This window comes from Sinocyclocheilus rhinocerous, unplaced genomic scaffold (assembly GCF_001515625.1).
Source record: "Sinocyclocheilus rhinocerous isolate Xijiao unplaced genomic scaffold, SAMN03320098_v1.1 scaffold5, whole genome shotgun sequence".
NCBI classification, from domain to species: domain Eukaryota; kingdom Metazoa; phylum Chordata; class Actinopteri; order Cypriniformes; family Cyprinidae; genus Sinocyclocheilus; species Sinocyclocheilus rhinocerous.
This window is the reverse complement of record NW_015661874.1, coordinates 499,721-526,131: the sequence shown is the minus strand read 5'-3', so window position 1 is coordinate 526,131 and position 26,411 is coordinate 499,721. Positions and strand designations below refer to the sequence as shown.

Genomic DNA, 26,411 nt, shown 5'->3' with positions numbered 1-26,411 from the left:
TGTGGAATAAAGTCGTTATTTTTGTTTTCTTTGCGCAAAAAAGTATTCTCGTAGCTTCGTAACTTTACAGTTGAACCACTGATGTCACACGGACTACTTTGTCGATCATCTTGGTACTTTTCTGGACCTTGAACGTGGTAGTTACCTAGCTGCCTATGGGAGGGTCAAAGAGCCCTCAGATTTCATCAAACATATCTTAAATTGTGTTGCGAAGATGAACGAAGGTCTTAAGGGTTTCGAACAACACGAGGGTGAGTAATTAATGACAGAATTTTCATTTTTAGGTGAACTAACCCTTTAAGCACAATACATTTTATAAACATACCAAGACCGCATCATAGGCGCCAGGTTCACTGGTGAGGAAGGCAAACATGATACACAGGTACGGCTTCTTCAGCTCGAGTCTGAGAGAGCTGCACATCTCTCTCCACAGGGAGTTTTTCTCATCAGTGTAGCCCGACAGAGGAGTGCAAACAAAACACAATGCAAAGACAAAAGCCTTATGGCAGTAGGTGTAGAAAACACCCACACCCCTTGTAAAGATTAGATCTTTTTCCCAAAGCCAAAACAAATTATGCTTTAAGCCCAAACAACGGGCAATTATGAATAATAAACATACAGCCCCATATGCCGTATGCATCTGCGGCTTTAGGGCTTTTAATATTAAACGGCTGTCATTGTGTAACGTAAGCCATGCTTTTGTCATTTTGTCAGTATATAAAGGACAATTTTGATTGCAAACAGGCAGCCGATGGCGTGTTTCTGTCTTGCCTGGATTTCACACAGTCCTTCTAACATTCATCCAAATGTACAGATAGGACAGGACTTCCTGTAAATCCCTTAGGGGAACATGAACATCTATCTCTCTACATAAACAAGTTATTCAAAATTGTTCAGATGTCATCTCCAATTTATATGACTCCCTAACAGAGATAAATTCTATATCATTATCAGCCAATAGAGGCATTTTTATACAGATATCAGGGCTTATTTTCTCCAATTCATACCTTGTACACTCATTATGTATCTAGTTATGCATCTTTTACTGTGCATTATATTTTGATGTCAAATTACAGACTGGAGTTTTAGTGTGAACACTAGTAAAAACAGTAGAAAAATAGCACATTTATAAAATTGGTCATCACATTATAAAAAGAAAGTATGGCATCTGTTAAAAAAAATTTTTTCTAAGATTTCTACCCAAATTAAGAAAAGAAAAAGGGAAATTTACATTTAAAAAAAAAACAACCTCATGTCATTTTCATTTAAAGTTGAATTACAAAAAAAAAAAAAACTAATATATAAAAATGAATAAACACTATATGGACATGTTTAAAAAAATTATAATAATGAAAATTATTAAAACTTTTACTAAAATTAAAGTGAAAAACATAAAAATAAACGCAAAATATTAATAAAAACTAGAATAGTATATTTATGATATTTAAGTAACACTGAGATGTTCTCTCTCTCTCTCTCTAATATATATATATATACTGTATAGACAGTACAGTACAATAATAAGAACTATGGAGGAAAATGCTTACTTGATATGAAAATAACATCACTGTGCAAAAAAATCTTTAAAATATGCTTAATTTTTGCTGCAAAATATAATTCCTTTTTTTCCCTTTAGATTTTGGGGTAAGAAAAGACAAGGGCCGGTTCTTGGCACGTTTTGTGAGATTGTGAGTTTTATAGTCACTGTCACTGGCAGCCCAATGTTCCTCCAGTCCAGTCACGTACCTTTCTCTGCTGAAGCTCCTTTGTTAAGAATCTGAATGGCTCGACGGATGTCCAGGTTAAAGAGAGCGACAGCAGCTGCTCTCTCCCACTCGCCCTCCTGCTCCAGAGACTTCAGGAAGGGCTCCACATCGATGTCGGGCCCTCGACCGATCCAGCCACACAGCTGCAGGGCCAGACTGCGCTCCTCGCTGTGGTACCGCGGTACATCGGTCTGCCTGTCTGAACCCGACCAGCAGCGCCGTGTCTCTGTAGTGCCTGAGAGAATGAGATTTCTTGAGAGGGCCTCCAGTGACAGATACCATGAGGCTTTTAGCAGATGTCTATGAGAAATACTTCTACTGTACAGAGCAATAATACACAATAATGTTCACAGAAAATGTGATCGGATATTGTGCCGTTCGCACTTACCAGAGCTGGACTTGACGATGTTTTTGATGCCTGAGTAGATGAGCGACTGTTTATTGCTCTGTTGCTTCTGCTCCACATTTTCAGTGTACTGCTTCATAAGTAAAACTTACATAGGAAATATAGAGATATCAAATAGAACAACACCATATAGACAAGAATATGACAATAAAAAAATGAACCAATCAATCCATGGATTTACAAATAATAAATTCATAAGAATCATGAACATTTCTCAAAAGAATTTCATGTTAATTCTGTTGTTAAAATTGATTTCTTGATGTTTAACAATGTCCAGTTTCAAGTGAAATTACAGTATATACAGTGGGTACGGAAAGTATTCAGACCCCCTTACATTTTTCACTCTTTGTTATATTGCAGCCATTATTATATATATAATTAATAATGTAATATATTTTATTTATGTGTTATATTATTATATGAGTCAAGTAAATAGCAAAACATCCTGAAACAACGAGAAATAGTTTGTTTTTTAGGTAAACATTCAACAATAACTTTGACATATGCTTTGAAAGGTTCAATCGTCTCCTGTAATGCTGCAGCGCTGCAGTGAAGGATATAATGGAGCGTGTACCAGAGCGACCTCAGCTGCGGGTCGTCTCCTCCGGCCAGCACGTGGTTCCTCCACACCTGCACAGTGTCGTGGCCGTAACGCGACTGCGCTCGCTCCCTCATCTTAGTGGCGATGTCCTTCTCAGCAGCGACCGCCCCCTGACCGGCGTCCTCCGCGCACTCGTACAGGTGCCGCCCGCACGCCCACATCAACGCTGTGGTGGAGCTCCAGGCCAGTGATATGCGCTCGAAGACGGTGAAGTCGTTCATGACCCGGTTGGGCGACACCACCACCATGCGGTTCTGGGTGGACGGATGCCAGGCGAAGCTGCTGATGATGCTCTCGCTGCAGGGCTGGACGCTGCGCTCGATGATGGTGGGTTCAACCTCGTCGCCGAACGGCATGGGCGTGTGCTGCATGTCGTACAGCCGTATGATGTTGCTGTCCCGCGTGAGCGTGGCCAGCAGGCCCATGCGTGTGGGACACCATGCCACTTTAGTCAAAGGCTTGGGCTGCTCGGTCAAAGTAAAGACAGGCTTTTCGAATTTCCGCAAATCCCAGATGGCCACCTGGCCTTCGAAGAAGGACGCAACGCGATCCTGAAAGTGAGGATCCACCGTTACACCCTGGATGGCTTTGGTGTTCACAAACGTCTTCTGGCTGGTGTTGCGGAGGTCAAAGATGGCCAGATTTCGATGCATCCCAGCCAGGAGTAACTTTTGATGGTCACGAGGGAGCCAACAAAGAGAAAGACATGCATCGTTCTGACCGAGCTCATACAGCGGTTTGGTCACCACCAACCCCGAGTCCACGTCTCCAGACAGACGAACCTTCTCAGCTGGAACCGCTTCAGGAGAAAATTTACTACTTATGTCCCAGATGAGAACGGAAAAATCAGCCCGATGTTTGTCCAAACCAGCCGCCAGCCAGTTACTGTCCACCGGGTTCCACGCGAGTGTATTGCATTGTCGGGCGTGCTTGGGTACAAACTCTTTACCCACCAGCTCCTTACATTTGGAGTTATGGCTCTGTCCCAGACTGGTCAGGACGACTCGGCCGTTGGCCTGTCCCACAGCCAGCAAACACTCCGGCTCATGTTTGGGATACCAGGCCACACATTTCATATACGGGGTGTCAGAGTTGATGGCCAGCAGCGTAGCCGCGGTCTCCTCGGATAGCGGAAGGGCGCCGGCTTTGGTTTCGGAGCTTCCTGCAGGTCCGATCCGATACAGACTGAGTTCAGTGTCGCAGATCACATAGCGGTCTGCGTGATGGGGAGACCACAGGATATCTGGCTTATAGCCGCTCGACATGGCAGGACAGTGGTTTCTTCAGTGCAGATACCTGTGAATGATAAAGAATCTTATTTATAAAGCACTTATACATCACACCTATCAGCAATACTTGGATTAATTCATATATTTATAGACATATTGCATATTATCGTCTCCTCCGGCCAGCACGTGGTTCCTCCACACCTGGACGGTGTCGTGGCCGTAATGCGACTGCGCTCGCTCCCTCATCTTAGTGGCGATGTCCTTTTCAGCAGCGGCCACCCCCTGACCGGCGTCCTCCGTGCACTCGTACAGGTGCCGCCCGCACGCCCACATCAGCGCCGTGGTGGAGCTCCAGGCCAGCGATATGCGCTCGAAGACCGTGAAGTCGTTCATGACCCGGTTGGGCGACACCACCACCATGCGGTTCTGGGCGATTTTTTTTGCACCCTCAGATTCCAGATTTTCAAATAGTTGTATCTCGGCCAAATATTGTCCGATCTTAACAAACCATACATCAATGGAAATGTATTCAGCTTTCAGATGATGTATAAATCTCAATTTCAAAAAATGGACCCTTATGATTGGTTTTGTGGTCCAGGGTCACATATATAGGTGTGCATATTCTATATCATAATATAATAATATAATCTACATAATATAATGATATTATTAATACAAAATGTCATTGTTATGTAATAAAAAGTCATAGAATAAAATAAAGCATATATTATTATTAATAATAATAATGAAAGAATTATTATTTTTATTTTCATTTATTATATGACTTTTGATAATAAATAAGATTTAATAAAAATAATACTATAATAACAATGTTGTACATTTAATTTGGTTATTCATTTTATTATTGTTATTATTTGTGTAATGGTTATATATATATATATATATATACATATTTATACATATATACACACACACACACACAAATATTTTTTTTCCCTTTATGATTTCATAACTCATACATCAAAGGGTTAAAACAAACAACATTAAAGTTGCACACGAAATTAAAGGTAATGAAGACATTAGCAAAGTTAAACCAAAGCTAAGAGAAAATCCAGGTTGATTGTTAAAGCCATAATGTGTTTAATGTGTTGAAATAAACAGTAAATAAATAAGTAATAAAATCATTAATAAGATCCATTCTACGCCTCATGATTCTATCGCCCCGTGTTAAGAAGTAAATATTAAATAACTGAAGAGAAAAATAAAACGGTCTTTTTGCTAAAGAAGTAAAGAGTGCAAATGCGATTTAATGTTCTTATGACTTGATTTTAATAAGTGAGTAAACTTAGCCGGTCAGCTATAGCTAAACTAACCTTAACTAAACTTAACCTTTTCTAAACCGGAAACAGGTAATGACAGACGCCAGTCACTATATGAATACACAGAATAAACCATGCTTTAAAATATAAATAGATGGCAGCTGTGCTCATGAGCGTTTGATAAATATAAACTCACATTTGACGTGCAAACATGCTGAAGTTTGTTTGGGTAGCGCGAAGTCGGAAGCAGTGCAGATTGTAAACACAACGTGACAGAAACACACAAAATAAAAGTCCCACTTCGTCTAATGAATATAACAGACATCGACGAGCAGAGAGGAACGAGGATTATATTCATACAGTAGGAGAACTAAACCTAATAACCTCTGTCTCAACAGTCAAGTCTTCCGGGTGAAAACATAAGATAAACAAATTAATCTATAAAAATCAAACGCGTGAAATACAGATATGGAAGCCCATTTGCGCCACATACACACACAAAATAATCCTCTGGTAAATTATGGCATAAAAAAATCAGATTTTATGAGATTACAAAGACAAAAATATGACAGAATAAGTCATAATTATGAGAAACGTCTAAATTATGAGATAAAAAGCCATTATGACATGAAAAGTAGAATTATGTCGTAACTTACTTATGTTCTAATCATAATTTTGATTTCCATGTCAATTTCGACTTTATCTCATGATTACGATTTAATTCCATATAGTTTTCACATTTTTATATCAAAATTATGAATTTTTGTCACAATTTTGACTTTTTATGTCACAGTTCTGACTTTCTATTTATGAATTAGTCTCATAATTTCAACTTTTTTTATCTGTTCTTATGTGGTGGAAACTCTACATTTTAATTTGAAAACTTCACTGCCCTCTACAGCTGAAAAAAAAAAGGTTTATTCATGCAAAGTTTAATGATAATGTTAATTTTATGTGAATCTCAAACATGTGGGGAGTCACAATAACAAACATAAACAGCTTATTTTGCATGAATGATAAGTGAAGGTTTTTTTACTGACTTCTTGATGCTCAAACTGTTTGTGTATTGTCTTCTCGTCCCAACAAGTCTCCTTGTTCTCTCATCTTTTATATACGAGAAGTCTTTCCATGCACATCACAAGAGAAGAGGTCCTGCAACACATGGTTGTTTAAAATAATAATAATAATAACTGTTTCTCAAAAAATAAATGCTAAAAGTTTGGAACAACATGAGGATGAGTAATTAATGAAATATTTTGGGTGAACTATCCCTTTAAAAGTCTTGGAACACTTCTGATGAGTCACATCTCAGGAGGTTCCTAGATATTTTCCAGATTTCAGGAGGGTGCCATTTATATGAATTGTACAGAAGCTTTTGGGGGAAATTTTATTGTCCTCCAAATAATCTCTCAGCATTCATCTCCAAAAGACATAAACATGAGAAAAGAGTAGATAGTTTACATTGCTTAACTCCTGTTTAACGCCACACTGAATTAACAAAATATCTAATAAAGCGTATTTATTATATTTTATACTATAATACAACAGGTATACTATAAATGCATTTCATTATATTAGTGTGAGCCTAATTATATAAATAAACTTTTTCCCCCCACAGTTATGGCTGTCTATAGAGAGAGAGAGTGAGTGTGTGTGTGTGTGTGTGTGAAGAGTAGAGAGTTTACATTGCTTAACTCCTGTTCAACGTCACACTGCATTACCAAAATACATAATAAAGTTGATTTATTATATTTTTATACTATAATACAACAGGTGTGTACTATAAATGTATTTCATTGTATTAGTGTGAGCCTGAAATTATGTAAATAAACTTTTTTTTTCTTCCAGAGTTATGGCTGTCCTGTGCTATACAGTGTGTGTGTGTGTGTGTGTGTGTGTGTGTGTGTGTGTTCAGTCAGGCATCAGATTGTTGGGTCTGTGATGTTGGGCTGATGTTCAGCGCAGGACTGAAGTCAGTCAGAACAGAACGTGCTCCATACAGGAGACATGAGCTTGTGGATGCTCCCTAGATTTGCATAACAGGCAAGGTAAGTGCTTTATCTTTTCTGCATATTATTGTTCTGATATTAGTTTCACTCATTCTGAGGAATTATAACCTGCATAAAATAACATTTCAGCATTATATGACAAAATTAAACATAGAACTGAACATTGCATCTGACATTATTATTGCATGATGTATATGTGGATTTTTGATCTGTAAATAACATGCATGTCATTGTTTAAAGTGTTTTGATGCACAAGTTCGGATTCATCACCTGATTTATTCAATTTTATTGCATTTGTTTAAAAATATCCAAGCGCCAGTTTGTGGAACTTCTAGCACTAAAAAGTGTGTATTCAAACGACAAGAAAATCAGCCACTTGTGTTGGTCTTTGTAATGCAGAATGTGCACCATGAACAGTTTTAAGATGCACAGAAGGTCTGAAAGTGTTTCTTTGATTGTCTTTAAGGTTAGACATGAATGAAAGCACGGCCAAAGGGTTTTCTCTGTGCCCGTTGCTTTGGCTGCTTGCACCTGCGACCAGATGCCAGAAGAGAAGACAGTCTGGAGAAAGACTGAACAACCTCACCACAAAACAGGACAATGGTAAATGCATCAGTGTTTCATTCGGTGTCAGAGTATCTTTTATTGTGTTGACTTAGTATTGCATGTACAAAAATTTAAGTTAGATATCTTTAATACCTCAATAGTTTCTCCTAGACAGCAATGAGATTAAATTAAATACTTTTCTCATGAAAAGTCCAAAAGTCAAGACAAACCAGATAAGCTACTAAACTTTTCACTCAAATTGTTATGCTGATAATATATTTTTTGATAAGCATTTTTTAGACTCAATTAGAAAAAAGGCTAAATAAAATAATTAACTTACTGGTCACAGACGATTGTACACTGTAAAAAATGATTGTGATTTTAACAGTAAAAGACTGTAAAAATGCTACAGTAAAAACCTGTTAACTGGTTAATAGTAAGTTTCCATACTATATTCGGTATGTGAATGACACTGTGCACCTTCTATATATAAGTATTGCCCTCCTCAGCTCGTAGAAATGCTGTTTGTGATGAGCTTTGGTTCATCATGTAACTTTCTCATCACCAACAGGTTTTGGTGGTTATCAGTGCATTACAATGGTTCAAAACAGATATTAGTACTTTAGTATTTTGGTTTATTAACATTACATCAGTTAATGAAATACAGTATTTTATTGTGAATTTAAGTTAAGTCTGTAAAACCTAAAATGTTGCTACCATATTTTTTACGGTGAAGTTCTGGCAACCACAGCTGCCGGTATTTTACCGTAAATGTCACAGATTTTTTTTTACAGTGTACCCCATCACTCTTAACCCTATAAAGCCTACTGTATCATATTTGATAAACACATTTTTAAGGCCTCTACATTATGAACATGATTAAAACTTTATTGAAAAAACTGTTGTACACAATCTACTACATGCCTCTGTCATTTGATTGATAGATTATACTTCTTTTAGCAAGTAAAAGACATTTTAGAATCATGTGAAAGCTATACTGATTTTTATAAAATAAAAGTAAAAATAACTTTTATATTGTAATATTTCAAGATGAACACTTACTGGACTGAAGAAACTTTACTTGATTATCCATCCATATATATATATACAGTATTTTTTTTTTTTTTTTTTACTTGTGTTAAAATATATCAAATATGATCCATGAGGCTTTTGAGGAACATTTTTGTACACCCTTACAAAAAGTAAGTATACTTCAAGTTAATTTTTTGAGTTGAATTACTGAAATAAATGAACTTTTCCACGACATTCTAATTTATTGAGATGCACCTGTACTTCCAGTAAAGTTCCAGTGTATTTTTAAGCAGACTTGTAGTAAGTATACTACTATCAATGTACTGGAAGTATACTCAAGTGTACTATATCAATACTACTTGGGACCAAATTGTCCCACTTTTTAGTTTAAAAAAGTATAAATTTACCTTAAGTATCCTTTTTTTTCTTTAAGTGTATCAGCAGTAAACTTTACACAACTAGTTTACAACTACAAAGTACATAAAGTATATTTCTGAGAAGTTCATAAAAAGTAGACTAAAAGTTTCCTTTCTTATTTTTAGTTTAAAAGACGTATAGCACACTTGAATACACTTCTTTTGTGTAAGGACGTCTCAATCATTATTGTATTGCATTGCATTATATGTTTTTTTCCCCCACAAATAAAAACTTCTGAGTTTTGATTATAAAACATTTAAAGCATTTAAATAAACATCCTACATGACATATTATTGGGAGATATGGACTGACAACTAATATTTATATGCATTTTATGTAAGTAGCCTTTTCTCCTTTTATAAATATCTCATTGATCAGAATTTCATCTTACTTTTTGTCCACATAAATATCAACATCTGCACCAAATTGCATACTTTTGCACATTTTGAAAAAAAAAAAAATGTTTTTCCTCCTTTTGAGGATATCTTGGCATACACATAGATACACTTTCATATGGACTCCAGCTGAAATGCTACTCATTCCTTTTGCTTTGATTCATAGCTCTTGTTTTCTTTTTCACAGCCTACAGAAAATGCTGCTGTTATTTTGGGTCAGACAATAAATGGGCGTCTAGATTTGATTTGTGAGGGTTTGAGATCCAGTGTTCAGTCTGCTGTCCTGAGGCGTGCCTCACACATCAGTGGGTTTGGGGGATTTTCCATAGAAACACAGAAGGGGCTGCCGCTTGCAAAATGTCAAGCACTGTCTGTGATCGCACAATGTAAGTCTCTTAGAAATGCATCATAAAGTTTCCCGGCAATAAATTTAATTTGTTTTGGTGATGTCACAGATTTGTGTTCTAATTCTTATTTCTCTTTTCGTTTTTCTCAAGAAATAATTGCAAAGAATGAAGTAAGTACTGAACTATCAAGCATATTACACCAAAAAAGGTTAACTCTTAAACAATACTGATTGCAAACTACCTGTTTTTTCATATTTCTCCTGCTAGTGTCCACGGCCACCGGTGTGTTTGTGTGCGAGAGGTAAACGCGGTCCTCCAGGAGCTCCTGTGAGTATCGTTGAGATGAAATTGAAGCCATTTTTGTTCATTAGTGTCATTGAGAAAAACTCTACTTTGTTTAGGGTAAAAAAGGAGAGCAAGGTTATGGGGGAGAGTGAAAATAATTGCCAATAATTATGATGATTAGATCTGTAGTTTATGGTTGTTGACTCGTTGGTCTGACTTATTTTACAGGGAGAAACAGGAGCACCTGGTCTTCCAGGAATCAACGGTCCAGAGGTACATCACATCTTCATATGATCACTTTATACAGTCTGTGTTATCAATGACTCTCTGACCAACACTGTTCTTGTTCCTGGTTCCTCCTCCACAGGGAAGACCTGCGTTCAAGGGTGATAAGGTGAAACCTCAGAGGTTTATATTTCACAAATACATATGTTATTGCAATCAATTCAATAACAGCCACATCCGGAATGATCTTCTTGACTCATGATGTCAGATCAGTTAGAGAAACTATTCGACATAAGATAGAATAATGTATATTCTACCGGTCAAAAGTTTGGAATATATATATATATATATATATTCTTTTTTCATGTTTTTAGAAGTATCTAATGCTCACCAAGGCTGCATTTATTTGTTTTCTATTTAAATATAGTATTTTAAATCTACCAAATCAGCATATTAGAATGATTTCTGAAGGATCATGTGACACTGAAGACTCGAGTAAAGATGCTGAAAATTCAGCTTTGCATCACCGGAAAAAAAAATTACATTCAGATATATTCAAATAATAAACAGTTACTTTAAATTGTAATACTATTTCACAATATTACTATTTTTACTGTATTTGTAATTGAATAAATGCAGCTTCGGTACGCATAAGAGACTTCTTTCAAAAGCATTTTAATTATTCCAAACTTTTGACTAGTATGCAAAATATATGCACATATAATACAAGGGCATATTTTCACTGGAATTATTATTCTGTTCCACAATGCAATCACTAAAGTCTTGAGTCATGTTTTTGGGGGATCAAGGTAACTGTGGACCACCAGGACAAAAGGGACATAAGGTATGTCTTCTGTACTGTCCTAAAAATATTTGTAATCTAACATACAGAATGCATGATTAATACAGAGTTTTTATTGCATTTCACAGGGCGCTGAAGGACCTCCAGGGCCGAGGGGCCCCAGAGGAGAGCAGGAACAGTATAAACATTTAGCTCTTTACATGACATATTACATGTCAAACTGAAGGTTTCAGCTGGATGCATGATCTCCCTATAGTATAGACTGTATTCTTATGCATAACAGTCACTGTACTTTGTATTGTATAATACTTAAAGGGGTCATATGATGCTTTTTTAAAGATCATTAATTCACGCCTTTTTTCTTTGCGTGCACATTTGGGCGGCATTATGCAAATATTCCCACATAGTGACCTAGATATGTGGGGGCGTGTTAGAACGAGCCGTTTTAGGGGGGCGTGGCAGAGTCTTAACTTTGATAAAGAATATCTCTTTGGTTTTGAGACTTTAGTCTTTGCAACTTCAGGGATCTTATCTATGCACAATCAGCTTGTAACACCACAAAGAGAAAGGAAAACTTGAAATCGCATCATATGACCCCTTTAAATTATTTTAGCATTTAATTTGATTCAGAAAGAAAGAAAAGAGAAGAGAAAAGAAAACACAATTATAATAAATAATAAGAAAATAAAATACTATTTTATTACTATATGCTTACAAATAAAATAAAATAAATAAATAAATAAAAATAACTGCAGTAATATAATGCTACTTTTTATGCCTCTGTAAAATTTGCCAATGAGACAATTGATATTTGGTACTGAACTGTGATATTGTGTTAATTTACTGTAAAACTATGTTAGATAAAGTTGACCTGTAAACAAAAACAATTTAACTTTTCATTTAAGACATACCAAATATGCAGAAAAAAATCCAAATGTAGAAATGCACAGCATACTATAATTTATTTAGTTCTGACAATGCATTTTATTAGATATTCTGAAAAGTGAGAAAGTAAAGCAAAATGATGGCAACTCTGTACCATGCTGGCATCATATACACTCTAAAAAATGCTGGGTTAAATATAACCCAGTGCTGGGTTAAAACAACCCAATAGCTGGGTTTGTCCCTTTTTAACCCAGCGCTGGGTTATATTTAACCCAGCATTTTTTAGAGTGTACCAGCAGGGTTGAGTAAGTCAGATTCTGATAATCAGAAGGTTTAAAGCTCAAAACAGCCAACACATGTCATAATTAATCTCGAAAATGTCTTTATACAGTATATATATATGTATATATTTATAAATCTAAAATTAAATGCATTAGTCTTATCCCAGGTTGTCTCATCACATCATGATCACTGCGGTCCGTGGCTGTTTCCCCACCCTGCACTTATGGAATGTGATCTGCAGATCGCTCATAATCCTATGCTAATGTACACATCTAAAGCAATGAATCCAGGCTTGCAGGATATTATTCTTTTTCTGAGGACGACTTTGTACAGTGGGATTAGTGAAGAGACAGAATAGCTCAGATTGACTGGGTCAAGTCTTTCAGAACCCACATTTTAACAGGCATCTAGCAGCCTAAAAATGTGATATCCTATATTTTATTATTAGTGCTTATTGCATACAGGCATTTAGTTGAAGAATTGTTAAAGGAATAGTTCATCCAAAAATTGCTGAAAATGTACTCATCCAACTCATCCAAATTTAGCATTACATCACTTGCTCGCCAATGGATCCTCTGCAGTGAATGGGAATGGGAGTCATGGGAGTCCAAACAGCTGATAAAAACATCACAATAATCCACAAGCAATCCACACCACTGCAGTCCATCATTTAACATCATGTGAAGTGAAAAGCTGCATGTTTCTATGAAACAAATCCATCGTTGAAGAAACAAACTCATCTACATCATTTTTTGGTGAACTATTCCTTTAGTAAAATGAATGCAGTGCAAGACCAATTTCAACATATTTCTTCATTATTTCACCAGGGTCTGAAAGGGCCTCCAGGAGACCAGGGACATGAGGGTCCAGCAGGACCTAAAGTAGGATCATATCTTCCATTTCTTTAGTGAGACGTCTGTGACTGATATTTGTGTCTTAAATAGAGACGGAGATCTGGTGGTAAAGAATGACATTTTAGAGATGTTTCCATGTCGGTTTAAATGCAGATCTTTTGCCTTTCGTGTTTAACAAAGAGTGCCTTGAAAATCTGACAAATATATAATAGCACATTCAAATGCAAAAACCCTTTCACTGTTAGACACAAGGGGTGCCTTTATGCTCTGTAAATGTCAATTGGAATAAACATGAGAGAAGACATGTACTGAACCCTTTCGCCATATCTCACACTAATAGTAGCCTGTTGTCATGGATATTACGACTTAAAGAAAAAGTAGCAATGTTACATGTACTCAAGATGACTGAGATTTGGCAGCAAATATATCAGCATTAAATTAACATGAACTTTAAATTCATATGAAGATCCAAATGAATCACTAACCTTCGGGTTGTTCCTAGGCTGATCGAGGGCTGGTTGGTGCATCTGGTCCACCGGGAGATACTGGAGTCGGGTTCCCTGGGCCAAAGGTAAACTTCTCAGGACTTTTGAAAGAAATTAATACTTTTAATCAGAAAGGATGCATTGAATTGATCATAAGTGACAGTAAAGACATGTATAATGTTACAAAAGATTTATATTTCAAATAAATGCTGTTCTTTTGAACTTTATATTCATCAAAGAATCCTGAAAAAAAACATATATATATATTCTAATATATATATACATACATATATATATATATATATATATACTGTATATACATACATACATGACAAGTCCTCACATCATTACAGTAATGGAAACTGGGGGAAATTGTCCTTAAATGTCATAGTAATGTCACAATGCAAAAAATCAATCTTAATGATCAGTCTTAATGATCCTAAGATAGCCTTAATTTTTTGGGTGCACATTGTGGTGAGATTCTGTTCAGGTGTGCTCAGAAGCGTTTTTGTGGTCTGCCGGGCTCCACTGGTCAGACTGGTCCAGCTGGTCCTCCAGGATTACCAGGAGAGGGCATACAAGGACCAAAGGTAACAGGAATCTGAGGCTTATCAACAAGATACAATATTCTCAGAAACACATTATAGTGTGATGTACAACAGTGAAATACTGAAACTGATTAATTGACATGCATTTTATGCTTTATTCTGTTTTGTACAGGGTGATCCTGGATATCAGGGAATACAGGGGCCAAGAGGATTTCCTGGAGAGGGTCTGCCGGGGCAGAAGGTGAGGAGAGTCATATACCCACTACTAGCATGCTAGCATATTTTGTACTAGCATATTTTGTACAGCAAGCATTAAATGAATCCTTCACATAATTACATTTACTCACCCTCATGTCATGCCATACATGTAGGACTTTTCTTCCATCAAACACAAAATGAGATGTTAGCCGCTCTTTTCCACCGAACTGGTGAGTTATACTGCCAAACATATATGCAATCAAAAAAATGTTGCATCACGTCAGGCTTGAAAACATGACCACGATTGTGAGTTTTAGCTCTGTAATGTAACTACTCTATACTAGGGCAATCGTGGGTTACCAGGAGCACAAGGACGTAAAGGAGACAGAGGCAGTCAGGGAGAACCAGGACCTACAGGACCACCGGTGAGAAGAAACGAGAAGGAAAATTTCACACGAGACTTACTTTTTAATCATTAAGCATTATGATAGCTGACAACGCCAATATCTTTCCAAGCATCGCTTAATACATACATCTCTACATTATTTAACTTTAACACACTGAACATTGTGTTTTATAATCGCAGGGGAATACAGGAACAAAAGGAGAACCTGGTCTCACGGTACGTACACAGATGTCAATAAAGAATTAGTTTAGGAACTTTTTAAGTAATTTGTTCCAGTGTAAAACAAGTATTGTATTATGCTGTTGTTGCATGACCTCATGCCAGCTGTAAATAGAAAACTATTTAGCATTTTTATCCCATTTTTGGGTAAAAATAATTAGATTTTTTTGGTCAAATAATGTAAGGTAAAGTCCAGTGCATTGCATTATTGGATATAGTATTCCACACAGGGCTTACTGCTCATGTTGGTCATGATTTGTGGTAAGTATTCAAATTGCAGATGTTTTCACTAAATTTGATTGCTTAGTGATGAACTGATTTGGTCTAAATGATTTATTCTGGTTTGTCAGGTTGTGGTCGGATATGCAGAGTACGGCCTCTGGAGCTGGTGTTTGTGATTGACAGCTCTGAGAGCGTCGGCCCGGAAAACTTTGAGGTCATTAAAGGCTTTGTGAATACCTTGATCGACTGCGCGTCAGTCAGTCCGGAGGTCACGCGTGTCGGCGTGGTTCTCTACAGCCATTAACCTGGTGATCACAAGCATACAAGAGAGGTTAAGTCGTGATGAAGTGAAAGCAGCCGTGCGCAGGATGCCCTACATTGGGGAGGGCACTTACACAGGAAGTGGCATCAGAAAGGCCAATGAGATCGGCCCGGTGTGAAGAAAGTGGCTGTGGTTATTACGGACGGCCAGACGGATCACCGGGACACGGTGAAGCTGGAGGATGCGGTCAGAGAGGCCCATTCAGCCAATATCACCATGTTGGCTAACTTGGCTATAGGGGTGGTGAATCGAAGCGACCCCATCTATGATGATTTTAAGCAGGAGCTAAAGTCAATAGCGTCGCCGCCCACTGAAGAGCATATGTTATCCATAATGGACTTCAGAATGCTTCCTGGTATGTTGCAATCTTGACTTTTTTTTTGCTCATTTGCTCACTAAATTTGATGTTGCAGAATCCAAAAATATCAATAATAATTTAATAATGAACTTTTTTTTCACAAAATAAGAATATCAGCTTTAATGCAATTATCAAAATCAGCCAAACATCAAAAGTTTTATTGACAAAAGTAAGTTTTCAAAATGTATCATTTAACTTTCAATCTGCTAAAGTGGAAATCAGGATTAATGTTTCAAAATCATTCACAGATGAAAATTATTTGAATTGAACAAATACTTGTAACCCGACTCAGAGGAATCCTGTCTTTGTGGCAGTATTTCTGGTGAGCAAAGGAATAATTCACCCAAAAATGAAAAATCTGCTGAAAATTTGCTCACCCTTGGGCCATCCAAAATTTGTGCCGTCAGAATGAGTCCAAACAGCTGATAGAAACATCACAATAATCCACACCACTCCAGTCCATCAATTAACATCATGTGAACTGAAAAGGCTGCACATCCAAATCCATACATTTTTTAACCTCAAAGCATTGATTCCTCTATCCATAGTTTGGCTTTCTCCAGTGAAAAGGTCATCTCATCTGAATCAGGAGAGAAATATGCACAGATCAAAAACAGTCCAAAACAGCTCTAAACGTGATATATGTCGGTGGATTTTGATGTGAGAGACAACAGGAGGAAGCGTTATTATGGATTATGCCTGGCATGAAGCAATGGTTTAAAGTAAAATGCCTTAATGAATAATAAAAAAAATGTTAACAGACATACAGCAAACCCATGACTTTGACCCATCTGAGCTACAGGAGCACAGGATCACATTAATTAAATGCATGTTTTCTGTCTCTGTGGTGTAGAAGTGGAAAGTAAATTGCTTCATAAGGTCTGTGAGAACACTGATGGATCGATATTCAGCACTACCTCCAGCTCCAAGGTAAATTCACACGCTTCAGTCAACAAGACTGTATTAGTTAAAAAAAATTATAATAATAAAAATTAAGTATCTAAAGGTGCCATATTTGATTTGATTGCTATTATGACGTTTGAGCCTAATTTTATTGTTGGACTGCAGAATTTTTTAATAAAAGCATTTAAATAAAAAACAGAAGTTTATATATATATATATATATATATATATATCTAATTATTATATAAATACAATACTTTTTCTAATTATTATTACACATGCAGTTTTTATGATTTTATATTAATTGAGAGACTGACACTTGCATCAGTTTTAAAAACATGATGTATCTAAAAGCCATATTTGATCTGAAAGCTACATGATGTTTGCTGAGAAAAGTAATTATTTAATTGAATTACATAATAAATGCTCTGCAGTGTGGCATTTTTATTGTACATTTCTTTTTTTATTATTATTATAAAGTTAGGCACCATTTTTCTAATTATTATTATGCATGCTGTTTTTATGACTTAATATTAATAGAGAGACGACAATATTTGGAGTATGTTGTATGTTTTAAAAATGCAGGACTGTTTTGGTGTACAAAAAAAAAATCTAAAAACAAAACAGTCAATGTTACTGGTCAACTTTCCATCTGTTATTATCAATGTACTCTAGTTCTGAACATATACATATTTAAACATATGAACATATGTGACCCTGGACCACAAAACCAAGTCATAAGGGTCAATTTTTTGAAAAAACTGAATAAATTAGATTTCCATTGATGTGTGGTTTGTTAGGACAATATTTGGCCGAGATACAACTATTTGAAAATCTGGAATCTGAGCATAGGCGTAATTTGCGGGTGGGACGGGTGGGACATGTCCCCACCACTTTTTGCCAGGGTCGATATTGTCCCTACCACTTTTTGAAAGTAATTGAAAAATATATTGCGGAAGGTATGTATTAAAGGGAAAACAAGATCAACAAATCATTCTTCATAATCTAATTAGGGTGATAAAAAACAAAAAAAACAAAAAAACAACAACATTTGACTCCTTATGCATGCATAACTGGTGCAGTGCAGTAACGACGTGATTTGCAGCTGTCGCACTTTTCATAATGTCATTAGCATTTTATTTTAAAAATGGAGAGCTTCCTTGTGCTAAGTAGGCCTGACCTCTACTAAAGATTTTTCTAGTCATCTAGTCGCACGTTATAGATGTAAGCAAAACAGACAATTATATTTTATTGTAAAACCTGACAAGATCGTGAAATCGAAAGTGAAAGCATCCGAAGCCCAGCTTATAACATGGCAAAAGAGGAACTCCCGTTCACAAAATTCAAATCACAAATAATACTACTGATGAAAAAGAACGGGTTGAATGTTAACTACGTTCGTTTCCATCATAACTATAAACTACGATACAAGTTCATCAGCATGCATTGATTAATGGCATGCTGTAGCGCAAAAAAAAAAAAAAAAAACGTGCTCGTGCAACCAACTGAGCAATGCATATTACTAATCAAAAAATACGTTTTGATATATTTACGGTAAGAAATTTACAAACTATCTTCATGGAACATGATGTTTACTTAATATCCTAATGATTTTTGGCATAAAAGAAAAATCGATCATTTTGACCCATACAATGTATTGTTGGCTATTGCTACAAATATACCCCAGCGACTTAAGACTGGTTTTGTGGTCCAGGGTCACATATACTAATGTTATTAAATTAAATAAATGAGCCAGGTGCAGTTGGAGAGTTGTTCCCCTACTATGATCCCAAATCAGACGGCACAGACATTATCGGCACCATAGCACCATATTTGGAAAGAGACGAGCTGAACCTCCTCCCAGATTTCTCTCTCACATCATTGGACCGGCCCAAACAGGACACATATGGGACTGACCCACCGCTGCTCATACAGGATGATTTTACTGCAGGTAAATGCTGTTCAAAAGCGATACAATACAAATAATTGCAATTCTGACTTCCTGTACATAGCATTTCCTCTCTCTTGTGTCAGAGGAGGGATGCCTACAGACTCTGGATCCCGGTCCGTGTCGAGAGTATGTTGTTAAATGGCATTTTGATCCAAAGGCCAATTCATGTGCTCAGTTCTGGTTTGGAGGTTGCCAAGGCAACAAAAACCAGTTTGATAGTCAAGAGGCCTGCAGAAAATCCTGTGTGAAAATGTAAATCTTATCATTAGAGCACTGACCCCCGACACAAAAGCACGGGATACTAAAAAAAGAAATAAAGCTAAAGGGCTCTTTTTTATTTAAATATATATGAGCTTTTAATATTCAACATTTTAAATGATAATAAACATTTTTACTGTGAACATTTTAAAAAGCTAAACTTGAACAATCTCCTTTTATTGGCATATATAGTGGCCACAAAAAGTATTTACGTAAGTTTAAGTAAGTCATACTTAAAAATGTCTGAATTTCATTGCATTATATTGAAAATATCAAACATTGGCTTTTATTTGAAAGAAATGTATAAATAATTCTGGCTCAGAGAAAATGCAATGACATTCAGACATTTCTTGATGTGGCAAATGAACAAATATTCATAGTCTGTTATCTTTTTTCATCAAATATTCTCATGTAAACTAGTTTTTGGTCACATTAAACATCTTTGTGTTTTGGTTTGTGCGTGTGTGTGTGTGTGTGTGTGTTTCTTGTATTTGTATTGTGGTTTTAACTATGTTTAAGTTCACTGGTGCTGTTTTGTTCATGATTAGTGTTGAATCTGTACTTGTATCCGAATGGTCGCAGGTGATGTGTAAAATACTCCAGCATGGACATGTCTGCAGGTCGCATGTAATGAAACGAGATCACAAAATCTGCACAACAGTCGGGGCCCTGGAAAAAAAGAAAAAACATTCAACAACAGATACATCATTAATGTTTTGAGTAATCTTGGACGATGCAAAAGTGTCATTACGCAAAAGTCAAACTACAATGTACACAATTTCTATATATATATATATATATATATATGACTCTTATATATGACAGTTATTTAAATACTGCTCTATTATGCTGCTGAGTGAAGAAACAAAACAAAAAAGTAAAAGCAGAAAAATATTTGTTTTTATTGTCACTAAAATGCAGTTCTAACTGAAATTATAGTTAAAATAATACAAATTATAATAAAATAAAATATAATAAAATAAAAATTATTTACATTAATAAAAAAATCAGTAATTTTAATGTCAGTATTTATGCTTTATCAAAAAAACAAAAGGACTTTTATGTTAAACATTTACATTTCAACATGAAACAATCTTTGCAAACTATTTTCTGTAAAAATTATGTATTTCTGAGTGAAACATGACATTCAACAAGAATAAAATGTAGGGTGGGATTTTATTAAACTGGATAAAACATCTTTTCTAATGTAAGTATCTATGTTTGGGTAGATTGAAACAGAATTTTACATTATTAAAAAATATGGTAAAACCTATCGGGCTTGATTCTGATCAGTGAATTGAATATATTTTAATTTTTACATTTTCTGGTTTCATTTTTTATTTTAGTTAACATTTTAGTAATTTTTTTGTTTTTGTTTGTTTTTGTCATTTTTATTATTGTTTTAATTTGTATACACACACACACACACATATATATATTCAGTTAAACTAAATATATTTCAAGTTAAACTAAATAAAAATAAGAAAGTGCATATGGCAACCAGCTGAAATTTTATTTTATTGCAGTTAATGTTTATTTTATGGATTTAGTTTTAGTTAACTATAATAACCGTGATTCTGATTCACAGTATCTGCAGGTTTTAATCATGTTACTGCTTAATTACATTTATTTCAATATAAATAGCGGATAAAAGTTACGTAGTGTCACATAGCCTAAAAATAATAATACTAATAATAGTAATAATAATAATAATAATATCTACCTTTTTACCACTTTATAAGCAAATTTTACTCAAAATGCATCATGTAAACCAAGTTCATTCCTGTTCAGGTACCCTTCATGTAAAACTCCAGTTCATTCCTATTGAATGTCTTAGCAACAGTAACCAAGGGCGGAGCTAAGGGTTAAGTGTAAAATGACACACACACACATTTTTTAAATGGGAAACTGGCACTCACCCGTCTGGGTCTGTAGTAGCTGTTTTCCATTCTCTGGGGCAATGAGGTGATTTTCTGGTCTAAAAGGATTCAATGTTTCCCGTTGCTTTGGATCTCTTGAATCCCCAGCCTTCACTCCCATGGTCTCCATGCACCTGCCCAAGGCCATGTCCTCCACGGAGCTGAAATTCTCGTAGCGTCCCGTACTGAAACCTTGCACTAATCTCCTGAGAGCCTCTGGGCTCAGAACGTATCCGGCTCCTCCGCTCATGTAACCCTGACGAACGAACAGCCGGAACCTGTGGCCGAAATAAACAGGCTTCTCTGTGTCATGCCGGTAAAGTACAGTCGGGGCCCTGGAAAAAAAGAAAAAACATTCAACAACAGATACATCATTAATGTTTTGAGTAATCTTGGACGATGCAAAAGTGTCATTACGCAAAAGTCAAACTACAATGTACACAATTTCTATATATATATATATATATATATATGACTCTTATATATGACAGTTATTTAAATACTGCTCTATTATGCTGCTGAGTGAAGAAACAAAACAAAAAAGTAAAAGCAGAAAAATATTTGTTTTTATTGTCACTAAAATGCAGTTCTAACTGAAATTATAGTTAAAATAATACAAATTATAATAAAATAAAATATAATAAAATAAAAATTATTTACATTAATAAAAAAATCAGTAATTTTAATGTCAGTATTTATGCTTTATCAAAAAAACAAAAGGACTTTTATGTTAAACATTTACATTTCAACATGAAACAATCTTTGCAAACTATTTTCTGTAAAAATTATGTATTTCTGAGTGAAACATGACATTCAACAAGAATAAAATGTAGGGTGGGATTTTATTAAACTGGATAAAACATCTTTTCTAATGTAAGTATCTATGTTTGGGTAGATTGAAACAGAATTTTACATTATTAAAAAATATGGTAAAACCTATCGGGCTTGATTCTGATCAGTGAATTGAATAAATTTTAATTTTTACATTTTCTGGTTTCATTTTTTATTTTAGTTAACATTTTAGTAATTTTTTTGTTTTTGTTTGTTTTTGTCATTTTTATTATTGTTTTAATTTGTATACACACACACACACACATATATATATTCAGTTAAACTAAATATATTTCAAGTTAAACTAAATAAAAATAAGAAAGTGCATATGGCAACCAGCTGAAATTTTATTTTATTGCAGTTAATGTTTATTTTATGGATTTAGTTTTAGTTAACTATAATAACCGTGATTCTGATTCACAGTATCTGCAGGTTTTAATCATGTTACTGCTTAATTACATTTATTTCAATATAAATAGCGGATAAAAGTTACGTAGTGTCACATAGCCTAAAAATAATAATACTAATAATAGTAATAATAATAATAATAATATCTACCTTTTTACCACTTTATAAGCAAATTTTACTCAAAATGCATCATGTAAACCAAGTTCATTCCTGTTCAGGTACCCTTCATGTAAAACTCCAGTTCATTCCTATTGAATGTCTTAGCAACAGTAACCAAGGGCGGAGCTAAGGGTTAAGTGTAAAATGACACACACACACATTTTTTAAATGGGAAACTGGCACTCACCCGTCTGGGTCTGTAGTAGCTGTTTTCCATTCTCTGGGGCAATGAGGTGATTTTCTGGTCTAAAAGGATTCAATGTTTCCCGTTGCTTTGGATCTCTTGAATCCCCAGCCTTCACTCCCATGGTCTCCATGCACCTGCCCAAGGCCATGTCCTCCACGGAGCTGAAATTCTCGTAGCGTCCCGTACTGAAACCTTGCACTAATCTCCTGAGAGCCTCTGGGCTCAGAACGTATCCGGCTCCTCCGCTCATGTAACCCTGACGAACGAACAGCCGGAACCTGTGGCCGAAATAAACAGGCTTCTCTGTGTCATGCCGGTAAAGTAGGTGTCTCAGGTTTTCCACCACCACAAACATGTCGTCGTCGGCTTTGAGGAACCAGTCGGCGTGCTGGAGGTGGTGGGCATGGATGTACTGAAAGGCCCGGATGGTCTTCCAATACAGCTGCGGTCGGCCCTCGCTGACGTTGAGCCCCACGGTGGGGAAGTCGGAGCTCTGCGAGCTCATGTACAGAACCTGGTTACAGTGTTTAGCCCAGGTGGCACCAACATGCTGGAGCTTTTTCAAATGATTTTCAGGCCTTGTCATGATCCAACACAACACAGGGACTGTGCCAACTCATCTAGGAAATTAAAGCAAAAGTTTAAGCTTTCACTTTACTGAATGTACACTACCATTCAAAAAGTTTGAGGTCAGTGAGATTTTTCTTTTCTTTTCTTTTTTTAAGAAATGAATACATTTATTCAGCAAAAATGCATTACATTGATCAAAAGCGTAAGGAAAGACTTGTTACACAAGATTTGTATTTTAAAATAAATTGTTTTAAATTTTGTTTTTCAAAGAATCCTGAAATTATTTCATTCCACAAAAATACTAAGCAGCACAAAATCAGCATATTAGAATAATTTCTGAAGGATCGTGTGACACTGAAGACTGGAGTAGTGATGCTGAAAATTCAGCTTCGCATCACAGGAATAAATTATAGAAAACAGTTTTTTTTCATTGTAATAATTTCACTGTATTTCTGATCGAATAAACACAGCCTTGGTGAGCATCAGACACTTCTTTCAAAAAAATGTAAATATTTTACTGACCCCAAACTTTTGAACAGTACTGTACGTTTTATTATTATTATTATATTACAAATTTAAACCATGCATACAAATGAATTTCTTTACAAAATGAAAAACTGAATTACATTTTTTTCTATTTTAATTTTTAAATCTATCAGCACATATGAAAAATAATTGTAATAATAAAAATTGAGATTGGTTGTCCAAACTTTTGACTGATATTGTAAATACTATGCAAAAAAGATGCTTTTATACATTCAGCTTTCAGATGATGTATAAATCTCAAATTCGAAAAATTGACCCTTATGACTGGTTTTGTGGTCCAGGGTCACATATATCACAATATCAGCTGTCAGCACCCTGCTCTCCAGATATCCGTATTGGCATTGGTCATCGGTCATTAAACATTACATTTCACTGGATTCAAATTGTGACAACTAGCCCCGGTTTCCACTACATGCACTAAACATGAAAACAAATAGTTTTAATCGGATTGAACACACAAATATATTTTAAACATGTGAAGCATTAGCTGTAAAGTGGATGAAATATGCACCAAACAGACATCAGTTTTCTTACCACTGAGCCTGCCAGGCCATGAATCTAAAGGTTGGGTAGAGAAACCAGCCCATCTCAGACAGCGCCCCCTTCTGGTCGATCGCGAAGAAGTAGTTTGGAGAAGGCGTGACCTGAAATGTCACATTCACAGGGCGCCCCTTTCTATGGAAACAACCCACATGTCAAAAATGAAACATTTGTAACTGATTTAAAAAACATTTCTAACACCGCATTATTTATCAGCCTGTTTAAATAATACAAGTAATGCTGCAATTGTTTCAAATACACACATAAAGGTCTTAAATAATAAAGTGCTGGAATGTTATTATGACTTGTTTGACAACACACAACCAATCATAAACAGACTCAGTGCTTATCTTATTAAATATTCATGGACAGTCACTAAAACATAATTTTTCATCTGAAGGAAACTACTTTTCAAGACATTGTAAAAATGACAACAAAAGCATTAATTAAGATAATGTTTTATTAATTGGCTGAAATATATTGCAGCATTTTGACAGATGGCCAGGCTGATTTAAAAATAAATAGTGTTTGTATGTTGCATGTTTTTTTAAAGTTATTAACCTCACACATATACAAAAAAGAACCATTGTTATTTTAGTATTATTTATATACTAATATGTATTATTTTTCATATTTATATAGTGTTTATTTATACTTAGAATCAGCTTTTATTTTTTATATTTTTAGCTTTCATTTTAATTTTAAGTTTTAGGAATTTTGGTATGTGCTTTTGTCATTTTATGTCAGTTTTTTGTATATATATTTCTATTTAACCTTATTTTTTATTTCAGTTTAAGTTTTATTTTAGTACTTATTTTAATTTAGTTAGTTGCCAAGGCAACATTTCTAATTTTAATTTAAGCTTTTTCATCGTTTTAATCTAAAATTAATAATTTATTTTATTTCAGCTTTATTTCAATTAAAGTTGTTTTAGTTTACAATAACAACAGTGATAAGAAAATTACCCTGGGCTTTACTAATGTACAGAGTGGAATGTCAAAATCTGAATTAGTTACAAACCTAGAATAATTTACAAACCCAGACCCATCATGTGAATAAAATATGGAATAAAATAATTTATGTTAATGCAGGGTTAAGAACAAACACTTTCAAATGTGAAAAATCCATATCTCTCAGTCGTGAGCTATGATTAAGGTGCTCACCGCAGGGCTTGCATGACAGAGGGTTCAATATGGACCATAGACGCAGGTATGTTGATGGAGGTGGAACAATCGTCTCTTAAGCAGTTCATGTCCTGTACGGGATTCCCGGGCAATGCATACACCAGCACTCCAGTAGCATTGGATTCAGCCATATTTTTAAACATTTAAAAACATTGAAAATCTTGTATCTTGAATAAATATCCATGTTGCCTTGCTCATGTAGTTCACCTTTTTGAAAAAAGAGCAGCCACCCTCAGATACCCATGTGACCGCACCTTTGACAGACGCCACAGGTTCACAACCATCACCTGTATCCAGCAATCTGTAAGGATCTGCACCCCAGCGACCATTCAGCCAGTCGTATCGGGCACTGAGACGCTTGCCGATCACAGGTATGCTCCAGTCTGCAATCGCAGAATTTAAGCACATTAAAATTACGCCCCCAAAGCAAGTAGAACAGAGTAACGCGATCCTATCAAGACACACTCACCTGGAGAGGAGAAAAGCACCTGAGCGAGGCCGCAGTTGTGTCCACCGCATCCCCATGAGTACAGAACTCTGGGTATCCAGTTACCCAGCGCAAACACGGGCGTAGGAGAGAAATGCAGTCTGGACAAGATCTCTTTTCCTCTAACAAGAAAAAAATGGTATTTCAATGTTATCTGCCTTAATGATATAATTTTTGCATGCTGATTTGCATACCACACTACAGTTATGGCGTTTTTCTTTTTAAAGGTCATTTAAAAAATACTATAGTATTACCATGATGTCCAAACATCATAATATAACCTGGTATTTTTGGTATAAATAAATAAAAAATAATAATAATAATAATAATTAATAAATACATATTTATA

General features: G+C 35.5%; 2 protein-coding genes and 1 pseudogene across 2 annotated transcripts in view; 1 reads left to right on the top strand and 2 right to left on the bottom strand.

Moving 5' to 3' along the window:
- The window catches only part of mios (missing oocyte, meiosis regulator, homolog (Drosophila)), an 11,045-nt gene extending 5,477 nt beyond the window's left edge, over positions 1-5,568 (bottom strand). The window contains exons 1-5 of the mRNA XM_016536305.1: positions 5,479-5,568; positions 2,733-4,069; positions 2,155-2,253; positions 1,747-2,001; positions 326-549 (exon numbers count right to left, since the gene is read on the bottom strand). Of these exons, the coding sequence (XP_016391791.1) occupies positions 326-549; positions 1,747-2,001; positions 2,155-2,253; positions 2,733-4,038 (1,884 nt within the window). The 5' untranslated portion in view covers positions 4,039-4,069; positions 5,479-5,568. The remainder of the gene's footprint in view (positions 1-325; positions 550-1,746; positions 2,002-2,154; positions 2,254-2,732; positions 4,070-5,478) is intronic.
- A 2,196-nt stretch (positions 5,569-7,764) lies between these two features.
- Positions 7,765-19,229, top strand: LOC107726643 (collagen alpha-1(XXVIII) chain-like; annotated as a pseudogene).
- A 323-nt stretch (positions 19,230-19,552) lies between these two features.
- Positions 19,553-23,349, bottom strand: LOC107726641 (glycoprotein-N-acetylgalactosamine 3-beta-galactosyltransferase 1-like). Its single transcript, XM_016536304.1, has 4 exons — positions 22,726-23,349; positions 21,285-21,485; positions 21,151-21,214; positions 19,553-19,900 (listed from the first exon to the last, which is right to left on the bottom strand). The coding sequence occupies exons 1-4, from the start codon at positions 23,319-23,321 to the stop codon at positions 19,736-19,738; spliced, it is 1,026 nt and encodes a 341-aa protein (XP_016391790.1). The 5' UTR covers positions 23,322-23,349; the 3' UTR covers positions 19,553-19,735.
- Between the last annotated feature and the right edge of the window lie 3,062 nt (positions 23,350-26,411).

Excerpts from the sequence above, each read along its gene's own strand:
- LOC107726641 (XM_016536304.1), bottom strand. The coding sequence starts at position 23,321 with ATGACAAGGCCTGAAAATCATTTGAAAAAGCTCCAGCATGTTGGTGCC. Across the intron at positions 21,486-22,725 it reads ACCCAGACGGGTGAGTGCCA|GGCCCCGACTGTACTTTACC; the intron begins GTTTCCCATTTA and ends CTTTTTTTCCAG. Across the intron at positions 21,215-21,284 it reads GAGGACATGGCCTTGGGCAG|TTTAGACCAGAAAATCACCT; the intron begins GTGCATGGAGAC and ends ACATTGAATCCT.